We start from the raw sequence: 19,205 nt of genomic DNA on the forward strand, positions 1-19,205 counted from the left end.
GAGACCCCAGCACAGATCCGTGTGGGCCCCGTTTACCAGAGCGCACAATCTCCAGGTCCTGGCGCTCTTTGCGCAGCAGCTGAGGCGGATCTGCGGCTTGATTGCGGCTCACAGCAGACTCCAACATAATTGATAACCTAATTGAAAAGCAGCGGGAGGAGGAGGGGGAGGATGAGCGCGGGGGTGGGGGGCGCGCACAGGCGGGAGGAGAGAGGGAGACGAGCTCCAATGAAGGAAAAGTTTACTTGTTCTTCCCCCGCACAGTCCCGCAGCTGAGGGCATTGATGTGAGCGCAGAGGCTTCCGAGTTTTTACGCGCACTTCTTTTCCCCCCCGTCTCTCACCCGCACACACGGAGCACACGTCCACCTTCTCACCTTCTCTAGTTTAGCGCGCGCGGCTGCCTTTCTTTTCCTCCTTTCTCCTCCTTTTTATGAATGATTCTCTCTCGTAAAACCTGTACCAACCTTTCATCGGATTCCGCACGTCCTCCGCACCTCGGCACATCTCTCCTCAAGTTCAAACGCCACCAGGACTTTCACTGCAGCTTCAGGCGCACTTTGGGGAAGTATCACTCGACCAGGAAAAACCTGATCCTTTGCGCAGCAGCAGCATCAGCCGGAGCGACGGTCGACATGAGTCTGAAAGCTGACGCAGAGCCCAACAACAACGTTTCCATCGAGGAGGAGGTGAGTTTCTGTCGACTTTGACCTCTCCATGAAGTTTACACGCACCAGAACCCTTTTTTTTAACGAATGAACTTTTTTTCAGAGCGCAAAGTTCATGGAAAATCCTCCCTTAATCCATATTTCTCCTCAACTTGTTGTATTTGCGTCTATTTTTTTTTCTCAACCTGCCTTTAAAGGTGCGCACTAATGGCAGCCTCTTAAACAATTTACTAAAACCTCACTTTTTTAATTTAAGTAAAATTTTTATCAGATATTAAATTTGTTTCATGCCTCATTAAATCCTGACAGGCTATATAATATTTAAACCTGAGGAGTCCAGCAGCCAGAAGGATGTGCGTAAAGCTCCCCAGCCGTCTCCTGCCTGTGTGGTCAGTTTCTTTTTTAATGACTCCTCATGGAGAGGCATTGAGGGAAGCTCTGGGCCTTTTGTTGGTCCTCCTTTGTTCCCATTGTCTTGTGACATAAGCTTGTCTGGCCACTTGACTTTTCTTTGTGTTCATTCTAAGAGGCAACACTCTAAAACACATGAAAGGTGAGTTATAAATAGTTTCCAAAAGATGCTGGTTGTCACTTATTTAATCTAAAATAACCACATATTTTGGGTTTTGTTTCCCCAAAGGGCCTTTTTTTTGTAGGTTTATATGAACTTAAATCTTCATCAGTGACAGGTCTGGGGTGAACATGAACATCTCAGCTGATTTGAGTGTTTCTGCACATGAAGATTTTGGAAAAAGCTGCTGCTGCTGCTGTGCAGCACCTGAAAAATGCTGGAGGGCCAGCAGGGTTGGGGCGACGGGTCAGAGGAAGGAAATGCTGTCATGCTGTGCGCCGCTGTACAGTGCTGTTCCTCTGGCAGCTCCATTGTACTGACGGCCTCGCCACCAGCCGGGAACTAATGGGCCTCGTAACACAGTTTATGTTCCAGCCACACCAGAAGACCAACTCTGATCCAGAGATGATGCTGACCGACTAGTCTTCACTTTTTTTTTTCTTTTTGGTTTTGACACATTTTCAGTGCATTTGAGATGAAATGTTGCTTTATAGTCACATTCTACATTTATGATTTTAAAAGCTGTCACTATCAGTAGCAAAATGGGTACAACATATATGTATTTTGGTTAGAAAACAGAATAAATGGATATAGATATTCACATGTTGGGTTATTTCATTAACCTTTATAAAGATCCAAGTTAAAAGGGGTTTTTAAAAGCAACTGTAAAACTAAATTAGGGAATTAAAATGATGAAAAAATGTAAACTGCATTATTTTGGTTTTTTTAATCAACATTTTTTTGAAAAAAATCTGCAGTTTGTTTAAAATATCTTTGTATAAAATAAGGCCCAAAATGTGATTATAATTTCCCTCCTCTGCCTTTGACTCCTGATCTCATGTGTTTTTGCTTTTATTATTTTCCCAATTGTCCAACTTGCATAAATGTCACATTTCTATCATTATGCAGAATTTTAAATGCACATATGGAGGACAAATGTCACTGGATGAATGTTTTCTTTGCAGGTACGAACCCTGTTTGTCAGCGGTCTTCCAGTTGACATCAAACCTCGGGAACTTTACCTCCTATTCAGACCTTTTAAGGCAAGTCTCTGCAGCTTTTTATGGATTGAAACTAGATAAGTAAAATTGAGATTTTTTAGACTGGAACTTGCAAAAAATTAAACATTTATCTATGTGAAATTGCATTTTTGGCAATAAATAGTGCTTTCATTTTTTTGTAAGTATTCAGTCCTTTGCTTTATTTTGAAGACCTTCTAATTTGTCATTAATGAAAGTTCACATATTAGCATATGGAAATGAGGCCACATCATTGTTTGAGCTTTTTCCTGCGCTCCTCGCATGGCCTCCGTGTCCACAAACATCCCTCCCACCTTTGTCCTAACTAACCAAATTGGAAGTGGTATCCCTCACACATGGATGGTCTGCTGGAATGTGTAAATGAGTAGCTCTTGCTGTTGGCCAACCAATCCTCTGTGACCCGGCTCACCCTGATATTATTTTCTCTAACATTTTTATGCGGTGAAATTGAATTGTTAAAGCAGTTGATGTTTCTTACAGGTGAAACAAATCTTTTTCAAGCTAAATTGGCTTTATTTTTGAAGGATTTTATGATAAATTGTTAGCTGAATCCATTTTGAACCGATGCCAAAGATTCACAACAGGCTGGGAGTGTTTTGTTTTCCGTGACTGTAAATCAGGATTAGGAAAGATCCCATATATACATATTTTTCGTCTGAGGTTATTTTTCACGTACGTCCTATGAGGCGTTTTAAAAACCGTGCATGAAACTGGGGTCTTTGTCTGAAGTCGTGCTTAATCTCAAAATGAACAAAACCCAAAGTAGCACATCTGATATTGATGTGTTCTCAGCTTATCTGTAGTGTGTAGCTTTGTCAGGAGATTTAACTGTTAAAAGTTGCTTCATAGAAACGGTTTCTGAATGTAAGTTGCAAGGTGGTGCAACTTAAACCTTTTGAGACAAATCTGAGCTGATAAAAGGAAACATTAAAATCTCTGTTTGTGCCTGACTGCCTGCATGTGATTTCTGGTAGATAATTGGCTATCTTTGTTCCCCACAGGGTTATGAAGGGTCACTGATTAAATTAACGTCAAAACAGGTAAGGCGCCTGCATTGGTTTCCTAAAATCTATCGCTTATAGATTATAATTTTTTTTTTTTCTTAATTTTAAACATGGATTTTTGCTTGTCTACGGTGGCCCTGAAGTCCAAGTCAAACAGAAAAATTGAAATGAAGCAAAAACATATTGAAGATCACAACAATTAAAAAAAATAAATAATAAAATCCAGGAACCAAAACAAAATTTGAAAGAAAAATGAAACATTTCCAGAAATCAAAAGGTTAAAAATTGAAACACATTAAGAGACCTGAAAAGGCTGGTGTTATGGTTTTCAATGTCTGCATATTAAAATGTTTTACGATCAATACGGCACATACCCAGGATCACTTCATGCCTAATGACATTTGTTTTTTAACTGAAAGTTATCATCCAATCAGTGATGTCCCATAGTACTCGCCTTGTCCAGTGTCTTGTAGTTTCATTTTATTAAAGCATTTCCTTTTGACTTCTGGAAATTACTTTCGCTTTCCAAAATGTCTTGTATAGTTTTGATTTCTAAAATTTATGGTTGTGATTTGTTGGTGTGATTTGGACCTCAGGGCCACCATACTCCAAGTTTACAGTAAATGGATTCATAGGCTATGTCCAAATTCCCTCCTTCTACATGGCGGTTATATCTATTTCGCATTGTGAAAATCTAAAATGCGAACATTTCACTAAATCCATTTAAGAATCCACTGTGTTCTGATGATGAAAATGTTGATGGCTTAAGAAATCACTTTAAACGCATTTTTTTTTATATAATATATTTTGACCACAGTGCATTGTGGTCTATTTGCTAATGTAGTGAGCATTGATGCATGGTAGTTTTTTGCAAAGACTTCTGGGAGATTTCTAGGGCACTATATTTTGGAATTGTAGATCCGGACAGCACTAGAAAATGGCAAACGCACTATATAGTGAGTAGGGAAGGAATTCAGACATCACCACCATAATGTGTCCCAATGGATGCTGTACTTTGTCTTGCAGCCTGTCGGGTTTGTAACCTTCGACAGTCGCTCTGGAGCAGAAGCTGCAAAAAATGCACTGAATGTAAGCATCGACCGGATCTGGTGACTTCTGCAGTGTTTTCCCATTTTACTGCTCTTTGATTTGTTCTAACCTTTTTGATTAAGCAACAAAAAATTGGGGATTTTATTCTTTACATAAATATTTCTCAGTCAAACCGATTTTGTCTCTTACAATTCAATGGCAGGGACATTTTTGGAAAGAGGCCAGAAACCCGTAGCCTTACGGTAGTTTACTTTGACCTTGATACACATCCTTCTTAGTCTGAATTTTTTTTTTTTTTAGCTTTCCTTATTTTGCAAATCACTGCTTTACTGTAATTCTTGTTCTCTAGCCACATGTGTAGTGTTATTGGAACACATCTTCAGTAGTGTTTTATTTTGTCACCCAGTAGCCCACGTTGGCAGTATTAACACTTCTCTCTCATAGCCCTTAGCCTTCCTTATGAGCATCACCTCTTAGACACACCAGCAGTCGCACACAGACACACACACACACCAAAATATGACTCACCTGCATGTGGGCACAATGCTTAGGGCACAAGAACACAAGCAGGGTTAAACCACCAAAAAGAAATGACTCTCGGTCTCCTCATCGGCCCTTTTCCTCAGCTCCTCCTCTTCTGGTCGCCTCTGCTTTCTAATCTTCGCGTGAGGAGCGATGCAGGCTTGCTGACATTTTCTCCAGGCATCCTTCAGTCTACGCAGCTTCAGTGAGGTCAACAGGTGGGGCGATGTTTGGTTATCCATTTCCACACCCCCACCTGCGCCAAGCTAAAGGGAAGCCTGAAGGATCCTGTAGCAGCAGCGCCTCGAGAAAGAGGGCCATGAGAGACCGAGCAAGAGCTCTTCCAGCTCCGCTCTCCATCCTTGCAACAAATCCTGCCTCAATCTCTCCCCCCAGGGTATCCGTTTTGACCCCGAAAGCCCCCAGACCCTGCGCTTAGAGTTTGCTAAAGCCAACACCAAGATGGCAAAGAGTAAGCTGATGGCCACACCGAACCCCACAAATATCCACCCCGCTCTAGGAGCACACTTCATTGCACGGGACCCATGTAAGTTGTACGACCGCAGCACTCCAGCCGCTCATCCACTCTCACCTGGGCAATGCCGGAGCTTAATCAGCCTCGTTACCCTACACTGTAAAGACGGGACAGCAGGCAGCGTTTGTAACGACTAGGAACTAACTCATCCCCACATGCATGTGTCATCGAAATTCTCTGCAGCCTCTTTGCTTCTTTGTATCTGGGTTTGGTCTGCAGGGGCATCGGTTTCATTACAATCCTCTGATTTATTAGGTTCAGACTCATTTTATTTTAAAGGCACTGAGCTACTTTTAGACCAGACTTTAATTTATTGTGGTGTGGCAAAGGAGTCTGGAACTAAACAGTTCTTAACTTTAAGAGCAAATGATAAGAGATGACTTCTATGGCATAAATACAAGCAGCTTAAATCTGGTGTCTGATAAATCAACATGTTTCTTTTTGCTTTTTCCAAATTGCTTCTACTTCAAATAAGTTATAAATTATCTGGAAGATGCATTTTGACTGTATTTTCTGCTAAGCTTTATAGTTTAGGTCTTAAGTATTTGAAGTAGGAGTGTATATCTTTCCCTCTCTAGATACAATACGCATCTCGATACATGGTCCACAAATACTTACGGGATTCATCTAACTTTTTGACAAAATGATGCAGATTCTTTTACCAAAAGCGCTAAAATCTTTTCTTCATATGGCATTTAAAACTATAAATAATAATGCATGGCATTTGACAGAGAAATATATTCAAGTATTGACTTGGAAGAAGCAAGCTTATGATTGAACGTCTTTTTGTTTGCATCACATGAACATAAAAAGACAGACGGTAGAAAAAACGAACTGCGATTTGCCAGAAATTGATTATTTACGTATTGATATTTATAAACTTTTCCCAACATAATTTTGTACATGTGATTTTTCAAAAGATACTCCAGTTGCTCGATTGTTTTTCCCATATCTAATATGTTTAAATTAAGTTAATTCAAAATTAGGAACATAAAGTCCCACTCTGATCATTTGATCTGTTGCCCCAATAGTCTTTTAATTTGATAGAATTATAAGTTTTATTCTTTCTGTCCACTTTAATTTTTACCCAAAACTAGAATATTGTTTTAGTTGTTGTGCTATAAAAATGAACTAAATTAATCAAAATAAAATGCACTTTTTAACCAAAAATTATTAAAATCAGTTTTCTTGCATATGTTTTTGTAGAGCAGCAGGAGTTCATTAGAAATTTGCTTCAAAGTAGTGGGTGGGAGTAGGGAGTAACCCACCCCAACTTCCCGTCATCCATCTGTTTACACTCTCACACTAGCTTACAGCCCCCGACACCCCCACTTTAACATTGGTGGCGCAACCAAAATGCCGATCAAATTAGAGCTATCAGCCTTACAGTTTTGAGCCAAATGTCGGCTCAGACGAGGAATACATAGACTCACATGGATCCTTGTCGTCTACAACTAGATGCATAACAATGCAGCAGTATATTTTCTAAATCACAAATGTGCTCTTTTTCAAACATTTCTTTTTTGGGGGCTGCGCCTGATTCAGTGACTTGACCAAAGAAACACCCAGAAATGCAAATTTTGCACTCAATTTTCCTAAGTCCTCCATGATAACATAATACCATATTTATCAGAGTGGGTCTTTAACTGAAATTCAACCACAGGGACATAAGTGTAAGTCAACTAATCAAAAATAAACTTGAATATTTTTGAAAACAGTGTAGGAACTTTTAAAACACCATAAATATTTTTGATTTACAGCTTTTACAGTTTAAAAATGGGTTTTTTGTCTGGTTTCCTTCCACCCTGTTCTCCCCCAGACGATCTGACGGGGGCAGCACTGATCCCAGCATCCCCAGATGCCTGGACCCCTTACCCTCTGTACACCACAGAGCTGACCCCGGGCCTCCCCCACGCAGCCTTCACCTACCCAGCTGCTGCCGCCGCTGCTGCAGCCCTGCACGCCCAGGTGAGGGACCAGCCGCCGTTTCTCTGGCCTCTTGGTTTAAGTCTTTTATATACAGATGAATTGGAAAAAAAAAAAATATTTCTCTTTTAGACAGAGCAGATCATGCATAGCTTATTGGCAATTATAGGTAGATGGTTAATATGAGGCCAAAACCCAACAGATGAGGGTACTTGGATGTGGGAAATGCTTCAAGAAGACTTTAGGTTTTAATTTCAACTTTAATTATGAGATCAGTTGAATATTGAGGTTGTTGAACGCAAGTTTTGAGGATTTTCTTGGTTTTGCTGCTAAATCGATGGCATATCAGAGGAAGGGAATTGGAGAATAACTGAGGTTTTGGATGTTTTGAAAGCGAGTTAGAACTTGAGCTTTTTTGACTGTTTTTGCTCAGAAAGGGGTCAAAACTGTTCTGCCACGAACTCTCTAGAGAACAGTCAGGTTTAGATAATGTTGATACTGTTCTGTTCAGTCACAGCAATGCCTAAAATGCAAACAAAGTGAGTTATTAACAATGCAAGTTCATGTTTTCTGCCTCTTTGAGTTGTCGTTCTAGCTGATATTCTGAAGTAGGAGAAACAGCTGCTCCGTTTCTGCTTTGTGAGCTGCACTCCCAATAGGGTGGTGTAGCTATCTACAAGAGCAGCAGTGGTGGGTGGGAGGGCTTTTAGTAACAATGGAAAATATTCCTCTTGGGTCATTTAAAGTTCATTCAAGCAACTTCCTCTTGCAATATAAAATTGCAGGGGAGTCTTGCACTGCGAGGCAGGCAGTTGCCACGCAGGCCGCCCTGCCTGACACAAGAGGCTGTGGAATGCGAGCTATTTGCTTGAAGAAATCGTCAGACCTGATAGTCTTCTCTGGAAGTGCCAGCTAACTGTCCACCTTCCTGCTGGAACAGAAGCTGACCGGGTAGACGCAGAAAGAAGCAAATATTTAATTACGTTCTGCTGAAAGATGTGACTCTAAAATGACCCTCCACTGACTTTCTTGAAGGGATGATGAATGTCAGGGACTCTGCAGAAGCAAAGCTTTCCTCCTGTGGAAATTCTTAAACCGTCAAACGTCCACTCCATTTTCATTAGTGCTGCCACAAATTATTTTAATAGTCGACTAAACCGATTATTTTTTTTTCCCCCGATTAATCGACTAATCAGGTCATGGGAAAACTGGATGTAAAGCAAACATCTTAACCATCATTAGCTTTAAACTAACTAAAAACTAGATATGTAGCATTATCTGCGATAATGCTAGCGTGAATATTGTACGCTGAATTTGGCTGCTGAAGATGCTAGTTATGATAGCTGAACGTGCTGAAATTGATAGCTGAAAATCCTGAAGTTGATAGCCAGTAAAAATATTAGTTAATTGCCAAATTAGCCTAAAAAACTGAAAAAAGCCTAAATTAGCAAATATTTCAGCTGCGCGCTAGCTGTTTTGGCTAGTGTAAGCTTTTTTCTTAGGCTATTTGAGTTTAGCTAATGTTTCAGCCGCACGCTAGCTGTTTTCGCTAATTTTGGCTTTTTTCAGTTTTTTAGGCTAATTTGGCATTTAATACATTAGCTAAATTCCAAATTGGCCTAAAAAACTGGAAAAATCCTAAATTTAGCCAAAACAGCTACCATGTAGCTGAAATATTAGCTAAACTCAAAAATAGCCTAAAATCAAAATGCCTAAACTTGCCAAAATAGATAGCATACAGCTTACATTTTAGCTAATCTCCAAAATAGCCTAAAAAAACATAATAAATGCTAAAATAGTCCTAAAAGCTAGCAGAATGCCATTATAGCTTTCAACTTTACTGCACTCAGACTCCATATAAAATAAAGTAATGACTAATCGACTATTAAATTAGTCTACTATTGTGATAGTCGATTAGTCGACTAATCGTGGCAGCCCTAATTTTCATGCTCGTTAATTACTTGGCCCATTGTCTTTAGTGAGCAACTATGTGGCCCACATTCTGTTGGCTTCGCTGAGAGCGGCCAAGCCTCTAAACCTGCCAGTAAAAGCATCTATCAAAGCGTATGCATTCAATTTGCTCAGCTGAAGACTGGTTCTGGTCTGGTGAACATTGCTATGTTTGTGTTTCTTTAGATGCGCTGGTACCCTTCTCCCTCTGAGACTTCCCAGCCTGGATGGAAATCCCGGCAGTTTTGTTAGATATTTAGTGAGTAACCTTTGGTCAGTGCTTTGTTCCTCTTTTTTCCTTTCCCCCCTAGATCCTCAACCCTTTGCTCACCTGTAATGAGGGCAGTGTAGCATTTAATTGAAAACTAAAGATGTGATGATAAATTACAAAAAAATTAAAGAAATGTGTATTTAAGTCTGAAACACTTGACTTAGTTTAGGCTAAAGTGAATAATATGCATATTTTTTATCAAGTAGCTTCTTTTTTGACTTTGGATCATTGTTTTGTTTCAAGTTTTTAAAAAATCCAAGCCCTACATGGGAGAGATGTCATTTGGTCGGTGGCAGTTGGAATATGGGGGCGGTAAGGGGGAAGCAGAAGGGTAGCAGGTGGGAACAGTAGAGTGGAAAGGCGTTACAAAAAAGGGTGAAAGTAACATATTTCAAACACTTCAGGTATTGGGAAGTTATTGTTTTTCAAAAATAAAAATTTCTTCTACCCATAGCACGTAAACAGCAGTTTTTGGCTAAAACCAGGGTGCAGACGGCCCAGACTGGCCGGCATACACAACACGGGGGTAGCAAATGATTTGAGGGGCTCAAGACTTCATTTAGAAATGCAGCTGCAAGAGAAAATATGTGAACCCTTTGGAATTACTTCCATAGCCTGGACACAGGATTGTTTCTGTTCAATAAAAACATTTTGGTGATTTAGACACTTTTTCTTCATTACTGTGATTTAGATTGATATAAAAAGGTGTCCATTTCATACAGAAATTGAGGTACTCCCGAAGGGTTCAGACTTTATCTTGCAACTGTATTTGCTTGTTTTTGCAATGCTTGAAAAAGCTTGTATTGATGATTTTGTAATCTGTCAGTAATACTAATGCTGATTTCAAAAAGTGGAAGGCAACTTTTTTTCTTTTTTGCTGGGGGTTAGCAGGTCCATTGCACCCCTGTAGCTCCGCCCATTCCAATAGTTTAAATCATGTTTTTGGAAATGGTTGAGCTTTGCGTAGAAAATAGTGTTACTTTGTGTTTGCGTTCTAGATTCTGCAGACAATGCAGCTTAAAAGACAAATTACAACTTCAGCCTTTGGGTCATCTGATATCCACATTTCGTCTATAGGTTTAGTGCGGTGTAGTCATGTGGGAGACGGAGTAAACCTTTGACCTCTGAACTGTAAAATAACAGGATATAGTCCTCTGTTCCTTACCAGGTCACTAAGTTGGATAAACAAAATTTTTACAAAGACATTAAATTACTGACATCCAAAAATGGGGCCAAAATGCAAAAGCTGTCAGGTTGTGGTGAGAATTTCTTCAGGAGGGAGAGTCTTTGTGGTGCAAAGGTTTTGTCAGGGTGTAGAAGGCCTGATGTGATTTTTGACAAATATTATGATTTCATTTGGGGTGCAAAAATTTGTCACATTTTTAAAGTGTTTTATCAAATTTAAATGTTAAGTAAACCACCAACTCAAAGTTGTAATGTGATAAACTAATGATTTCAATATATAAAATTACAGAACTTTTATTTGATCCAATGTTTCACCTTTTACAGTGTAGTGCGGCTTTAAAACTCGTTTGGCAATATAGTAGTTGCTATTATTGTTTGGGGAGGACTTTCCTGACAGTTTGGGTCATCCGTCTGCTGAATGCTCGGACCATTGCTGTTTGCTGGTGCAATTCCTCCAGCTGGAGACCTGTCTACAGGAGGCTGCATTTAAACACAACTGTAGATTTTAACATCAGAATTCATCAATAGATTCTAACTTGATATCATGCAGGTCCAGATGTTACTAATTTAGCCAAGGCAAGAAAGTAATTTCTGTCTAAAAATCTGAAGCTCATGGGATATAGTTGAAGGCTTTTTTGATCCTCTTCTCTCAAATGAAAACCGTAACAATTGAAATAGAAACTCCTGTCTTCTAAACCAAAATGAGTTTATAGACATGATGTATCTAAAAAATAGTTGGGCGTGTCTGTGCAGCAGTTGATCTGACCTTGGTTTGCAGCTATAGGACACTTTATAGTTCGTCAGTGATATTTTATCTAGAATATTGTTAGGTTGACTCTTATCAAGTGTGGCACAAGTCTTTTTCAATCTCTATCAGCTGTAGGTTCACAAAACAGAAATGTTAGCGCCGCTGAATCTAAAAAACTGCACAGCTTCCCTCGTCATTGTGAAGTCAAACCACAAAACATGAATGACGCCGCCATTTCCTGAGCTGGGATGATGCTGGTGAGGAAAAATATCAGATTACATCATTTGCAACTCTAAAAAGTCCTAAGAAGAAGCAAATATTAGTAGCTTTAAATCATGTGAAGACTTTTCCCAGAATGTGTTTGGAATTTGGTGTTTATGTGAACTGGGTTGAAGATGTGAAGAAACGTTCATGAAAGGTTAAGTTTCTGTGGTTGGAAATTGGGTCAAACCCAACAGCTTCTGCATTTTGGCTTAATGGCAAACCTTTGACAATTGTCTGGACAAAATGCACACTTAAACACACATGTAATTATTCTGACCTTCCCAAAATCTTAAAATAATGTTCTGGTTTTCAGATAAAAATGTTATGTAAATCAAATTGTAGAATTTCAGTGTTGAAACATACTTAAATTCTGAGTATTTATAAAAACTATTCATCATGCTGAATCCCCTTAAGGCTGGTCAACCTTCACTTTTGGACTATCCTACGAATTGTGTTGTAAATAAATGCCCATTTAAATTTAACTGAATAATTTGGATCAATACATACAAAATGAACTGAAACTTGTTTGGAGAAAATGTCCTTGAACCTGTGAACACTTATTAACAGGAGGAAAAGTTACTGTGAATTAAATGACCTTAAACTCTTGGATACAAAGATTTTATATATTTTCTTTCAATCTTGATTTAGAATGTGAAGAAAATTAGTTGACTCTTTCAGACATGATTTGTTGCCTTTTTATTGCAACATGTTGTAAGAGTCATGACAGCAGCGTTCTCCTCTTGAGTGCATTCACATTTAACTCTTCTTTTTCTCTCCCTTGTCCTCTACAGGCTTCTGGAAACCATACCTTTGTCCATCTGAAGTGAGGTTTGCCAAGCTCCTCAATAATTTAATCAGGTTTATTTAATGAACAGTTGTTATAAACAGTATTTATGTCTTTCCCCAAATGTCTTTTTTGGGGGAGGAGTGAGAATTAAAACAATCTTGCTGTCGACAATCTGAACTTCTCTTTGGCAACTATTGTGGTACATGTTAGCACTTCAAAACAACCTCATGCAAATCCGCTCCGATGCCATGGACCATAACTGTTGACGTCATAGTAAAGCTAGTCCTTCCGTGGGTTTCTCGTCTCCTGGGAGGTGTAGAAGTGTTAAGTCATTGCATGTTAGTCTTTCTTGGCATGAATTTAGAACGCAGGTTTCTGTGCATATTTTCTTTTTTCGTTTGTTTTCTTAGTGTTTGTGTTGCCTTTTGGCCTAGACAGCAATTCCTTTTGTTTTTCTTCCTGTAGTACCTTGGTCTTGCCTCTGTGAAAGCTAGGCTGTTGTGTAAATGGCTTACCTCGCATGGACCTTGTAAATGCGCCCCTACGTTCAGACAATCCCCAGCCTCATGATCATATCAATGTTTTATTTTGAGCGAAGGAAAGTAAGTTTTGTTTTTTCCTTAGCATAATGTATATTTATGCATTTTTGTGCAACTAAATAATGAACCTATAATAAGTTGGATGTTTAGACGTCTCTTGTGTTTCGGTGTTAATTTTTGATCCTGTAATCCTGTTGAAGTAGTTTTAAAGAAAAAAGTGCAATTTGTTTAAAGGGGAAGTGGATACCTGGGGGGGAGGATGTAAGTATTCTTGATTGTGGCTTGGGCCATTCTGCTAAAATGAGATTGCTGTAAAACGATCTTTCAGAATGTGAAACTGGACTACAAACGTACAGGTTGCTTTTTTTGGGGGACCATTTTGAACTGAAAGCAGGATTCGGCTGATGGAGGAATTTAGTTTGTGGTTTAGAACATGTTCGTCTTTGTATCTGCTGTGCATAAGATGTTAAAAAAAAAAATCCCATCTTATGAATAAAAGAATTGAATGCATCATTTTATGGTTCTGCCTGTGGTTTGTTTGCTGCCAATCAGGACTGAACAAGCACCAACTTCTAAGTACGTTTGAGGGTGTTTTCAGACTGGACACATTTGGGTCGCTTAAAGCAAACCAGAGTTGGCTTCCCCAAAAAATCCAGAACCAACTTTAAGTCTGAATACATTCAACCGACCCTGGTCCGGGACCAGGAACCCATCTTTTGAGGTGGTTAGTTTCCAATCCGACTAAATTCCAATTTGCTCCGAGATTCCTCAGTCTGTATAGAAGGGGAAATCTATTCAGCGATATATTTCACTTGACGATACTTATAACAATTAAAAATGCTGACGAGACGATATTTATTTGAGTGTCCTTACTTTTGTTTTCCACCTAAACCCCCCAGTGGTTAGTTGCCAGCCCAGCACACTGAGCCTCTCACACAAACCTAGGACATATCGTGATGCACATCATTCTGTGAGATGAGTATTGGAACACGTATCGTAAGGTGTCAAACTCAATCGCACAAGGGGGCCAAAATCCAAAACACACCTTGGCTCACGGGCCGAACGGATAAACATTTATTGAACACATTAAAACTTTAAAAGTTACTTTTTAACATTACTTGGATTAAAAACAGGCAGGAATATATTCCTAAATCAATTTAAATTTCAATTGTTTACTCCATTAAAAATGTATTTTGTCAAGAGTATGCAATTTAGAAATAAGCGCAAGATAACACCAGGTCAATAATAACAATAAAATAAAACGATCTGAGCGCTTAGCCTTGACTTTGACACATGACTTATCGTGTCCTCAGACTCTTGCCATCTACTTACCCCTACTGAATAGGCTCTGTTCTCTGAGCAGAACTGGACCAAAATGGCCACCGTAGCCAGGCATTAGGAGATGTTAGCAACAGCAACTCATTGAAATGTGGTCAGGAGACGCATTGCTTGTCACACTATTTTCCTGACATCATGTCAAACATTTGTCAATGTCTCCTCAGTCTTGGAGCATGCCTCCACCGTACCAAAGTTGCAGTAAAAAGTTTTGTACCTGACCTGATATAGAAGTTCAAAATTGATCGGTAAAATATAAAGTTTGAAAAGGCAAACTGTCCCAACGAGGATCTTCAAGTTCTTCTTTTATTCTTTCTCTCGTTGCTTTGCTCTGCCCTCATAATTCTTGACCAATGACTGAAGTGATGTTTAGTTATGTGGTTTTGTCTACAGGTTTTGGTTTCCAAACTAATATTCGGTTGACGGCAGTCTGAATACAGACCAAAGCAGAGGTTCAGGACTCGATCCGGACCAAATTAAGCGGACTCGGTCCACACCAACGGACTTTTCCAGTCTCAATACACTCTAAGGCTTTGAATGCTCAGATGCTGACATCAATAATTCAGTCCAACTTTTGGTTTGTGATGCATCACTGCATTAGTGTCTCTTTGCATCATGCGCAGAGCTGACCCCCACACTCTGGCCTCCAGAGCTGGTAAGATGCTCTGCTCAACCAACCATGATGCTTCCTCCAGGACTCCTGGGTGACAGCTTTCAGTCTAACCAGCTGACTAATTGAAGCGGTGCTGAAAGTAAACTGAAGACGTTTGGCAAAACTGAACGTTTTATGCAAACCTTGGAGAAGAACTTACGGAATTTGAGTGAGTAGCATTAAAATTTAATTTTAAAAGCTAAGCCTCATATTCCCTGTAAGGAGTTTCTTGAAGTAGTTTGCTTTTTGTTTGAACAAGTTAACACAATTTTTTTGTTGAATGAAAAATGTCCCCAAAAAGGAAGGCTTCAGTGCTCACTTGGAAAAAAAAAAAAAAAAAAATGCCGCAAGAATCAGCTGTTTGCCCTTCATGGAACAATGGGTCACTTCCCTTTCACACAGAATATTTGGATTGACATGAAATCAATAGATGGCAAAGATGGTGCATCTTCATATGGAGTGTATCCCTTTTTTTTTCTTTGGGTTTCTGGGCACAAATTGCATTTAAAAATGGCCAAAGTACCCCACCGCCCTGCTTTTTTTTATATATAAAAACTTTGTCCTTGAAGGATTTTTTGCTCATTAAAAAATGTATTTATTGTATTTTATTTATTGTAATATATATATATATATATATTATAAAAGTTCCTTTTTATTTTTTCCATTTACCCAAAGGGTTTTTTTTGTCTATTTGAAATTGGCAGACTTGACCATCAGATTTAATTCTTGAAATGACTATGATTATTGTTTGCATTCAGTCAAATGTAGCTCATAAACTTTAAAAAATCTGTTTTTTTTTTGGTTTGGTTTTTATTTTCATTTTTTTCTCAAGTAAGGTATACAAATGTATACAAGGTATACATACGCAAAAAGGTTGTTTGCTTAAGGAGGATCTAATTTTTAAGTTGAATCATATTAGGCAGATTTTTTTTTTTACAAAAAAGGACTTTGTCTCCCTCTACTGGCCAAATATGTTCATGACAACCACAAGTAAAGAGTTCTCAAAATGGGTTTACAGTCTATTTTTCAGTTTGGCTTCCAACTTTATTTTCCTTTTTTCCCCCAGATATTGAAATAAAATTATAAGTTATACATTTTTACATTTTTATACATGTTTGTGTCATCATGCTTTGTAATTTCAACAATCTAGCCAGTCTGAATTATCTTTAAAGACCTACTGTGTTGAAAACTGATGTTTTCAAACATGGTCTTTTAAAATGTTTCTGATGGTGCATATATAGAAAGACAATAAAGCATAAAATTGTATGTCTTTATTGAAACTGTTGTGAATCAGGAGCAGAAGAAAATGTGAATTTCTATTGAACTCCTGCTGCTCTACAGAAAAACCTGCAGTTTTTTGTATTTTGGCTAAAAATGACATGAAAGACCACTGGGAATGCTTTGACAATAGAAAAAAAGATGGAGTGGCACTTAAAGCAAAAATATTTTACATAAGTAGCTTTTTATAAAAAGTAGATTTTCATTTTTTTTAATTACTTTTAGCAATTAAAAAAAAGTGCAATCTTACAATCAATGTTGCTCAAGGCAGTTCACAAACATTTCTCAAATATCAAAACAGGCTTGGCTAATAACTAATGAACCAATTCAGTTCAGATCCTTACAATAAGACCAAGTTCTTAGTTTTAGTCTACATGTGACTAACTGATCACACTGATATGATCCCTTGTACAGAGTGAGAGATTTAATAGATCAGGAGAGTCAATCCACTGACCGGTACTAAAGAGGAGGTCCTGGGCATCAAACTGCCCTTTTCAGACCGGGATCGTCCCTACATTCCTCCTATCTCAAGTCATCGACAAGGATTTAATCTCCCATCCATCCATCCTCGGAACCTGGTGCTGCTGAAGCCAACCCTGCTACTGACAGATAGTGTGGTACACCTTGAACAGGGCGCCAGTCTGTTGCAGGACCACAATCTCACATACACACCTACAGGTCATTTAGAATCACCAAGTAACCCATGAAGTATGTTTTTGGACTGTGGGAGGAAGCCGGAGTGCCCGGATAAAACCCACATATGCACGAGAACATGCAAACTCCACAGAGAGCGGTCCAGGCCGGGATCCGAACCAGAGCCTTATCACTGTGAGGCGAGAGCGCCAACCAGTGCTGGTCGAAGGTACTGAGGAGAACTCAGCAATGCTCAACTGCAGAGCCCCAAAACAACATTTACTGTATATAAAAAAACAGCACATATTTTTGTCCTGTACAGTAGTTTTTATACATTTTTTGATAATCTGCTCTGAATTGCAACAATAAAATAAGTCAATAAGCTTTTAATTAGGAACTCTGAAGACTGAAAGCATCATACAATAAGTAACTATTTACATTACGTGTATACCAAAGGTTTCTGGGTTTTGTCCAGAGACCAAAACAACTCAGATTGAGATATTTCTGGCTTTATGTGCTGCAAAATCATCATACATACATTTATATCTAATAGTTACCGCTGATTACAGCCAAACCACCAAAATGTTATTGATCTAAAATATTTAAATTAAGCAAAAATACATTTAAATGCTCCCAAAGATCAAATGTCACTGACATCATCAGCACATGCACATAATAATTGAGTTGAATCTTTGTAGTTTGGGAGTTCCATTAAGTTTTTATTATAGTTTCTGAATTATAGAAATAATAAAATAATGCCACTCCTAACTCCAGTGTACCAACCAACTCCTCAATGTGATTTACTATCATCCCCCATGTTTATGAAAGAGATACTGACTCTAACACTTAAGATAATTCATTAGCTAACTTAGATGTTTTTATATATCAACCTACAATGACACATGGATAATTTTCCTATTCCTTTTGCCTTTTCACTTTGGGCATATATTCTAGCAACTGGCTGGAAAAGCACAGTATTGTGCAGCCCTATGTTTTTAAGCAATGCATTATGATTTTATAATCAAACATTTTGTTTTTTTAAAATACATATGTATGGTTTTATTCAATCACTGCTGAAATGGTTCGAGTCTGGGTTGTTGAAAATCTCAGGGTCAACACCAACACAAAAAAAGACATCAGTCCTGGTTTTGTTGGACCTGAGTGCAACCTTTGACCCCTTGGTTCTTAAGGGACTCCATGGCTTGATTGGACTCACTGGTATGACCTTAAGCTGGTTTATCTTAATTTACAAATAAAAGTACATTGTAAATAATAGATTGACAGGGGGTTTCTCCAGGTACTTTTCTTGGTTCCACGCTTTTTTAATCGTTATAAGCTTTACCACTTGGTGACATCATCAGAAGGTGCAGCATAAATTCAATGGGATAGCACAGGGGGGTCAAACTCAATCACACAGGAGGCCAAAATCCAAAACACACCTTAGGTCGCAGGCCAAACAGGATAAACATTATTGGGGAAACTTTCTGAACCAAAATGAATCACATTGTTTTGAAATGGTTCAGGGTTGTGAAGCATTTGACACACTGAAACTAGTGACATCTATTGGCCAGACTGAAAAATTGCATCATCAAAGACTAGTGAGTCACGAAAGTGACATGTTTAAGTCATGTGTAGCAATAAAACTTTTATGACTTCCAAAATCTGTTTCTTTCATATATAGTCCTAATGAAGTGTCACATTTTGACTTTTCATGTATAAAATATTGTAAAGCAAATATTGTTTGTTTGCAAATAGTATTTAAAAAAGAGATATATTTGAAATACCACATTTCCTAAAATAAATAACACAGGGAAATCTTTGTACTAATACGTAAGCCTATCCTCTGAATATATGCTTACATTTATTTATATGAAAAAAAAATTATTTTTAAATCTGCCTGATTGCAAATTCCAGTAAATGAAATGTTCTACCAAACTGACTTATAATTTTCACCCTGTTTATAAAGGAATGTAACCATAGCAACAATACATCTCCTCCATTCTTGATGATGGGAATGCTGGCTCTTCTTAAAGAACTGTCTCCCTAAAAAAACTGACTCTTCTGGCTCCCAGTCAGCTCCTCAGAGTGTTTTGTTGCTTTAATTAATTTATTATATACAGTAATATAAAATTATGCACAAAACAGATTGTTTATGCTAAAAATAAAATTCATATATGTTTTATATTAATATGCATTTATTCACTGGAAATAAAATGAAAAAAAAGACATTATAAAATATAAAAAACTA

The 19,205-nt window shown here is 38.3% G+C and overlaps 1 protein-coding gene across 3 annotated transcripts; it reads left to right on the plus strand.

Moving 5' to 3' along the window:
* Positions 1-163: 163 nt before the first annotated feature.
* On the plus strand, positions 164-13,572 carry rbpms2a (RNA binding protein, mRNA processing factor 2a). Of its 3 annotated transcripts, none has more exons than XM_024295848.2 (8): positions 164-688; positions 2,204-2,281; positions 3,280-3,318; positions 4,309-4,371; positions 5,251-5,401; positions 7,209-7,357; positions 9,452-9,538; positions 12,525-13,572. In XM_024295848.2, the coding sequence occupies exons 1-7, from the start codon at positions 437-439 to the stop codon at positions 9,515-9,517; spliced, it is 798 nt and encodes a 265-aa protein (XP_024151616.1). In that variant the 5' UTR covers positions 164-436; the 3' UTR covers positions 9,518-9,538; positions 12,525-13,572. The 3 variants fall into 3 exon arrangements, with proteins under 3 accessions (XP_024151616.1, XP_024151615.1, XP_024151617.1); XM_024295847.2 differs by having other exon boundaries at positions 9,452-9,524; XM_024295849.2 differs by lacking the exon at positions 9,452-9,538.
* The last annotated feature ends 5,633 nt before the right edge of the window (positions 13,573-19,205 follow it).

Source organism: Oryzias melastigma, linkage group LG3, assembly GCF_002922805.2.
Source record: "Oryzias melastigma strain HK-1 linkage group LG3, ASM292280v2, whole genome shotgun sequence".
Classification (NCBI taxonomy): Eukaryota; Metazoa; Chordata; class Actinopteri; order Beloniformes; family Adrianichthyidae; genus Oryzias; species Oryzias melastigma.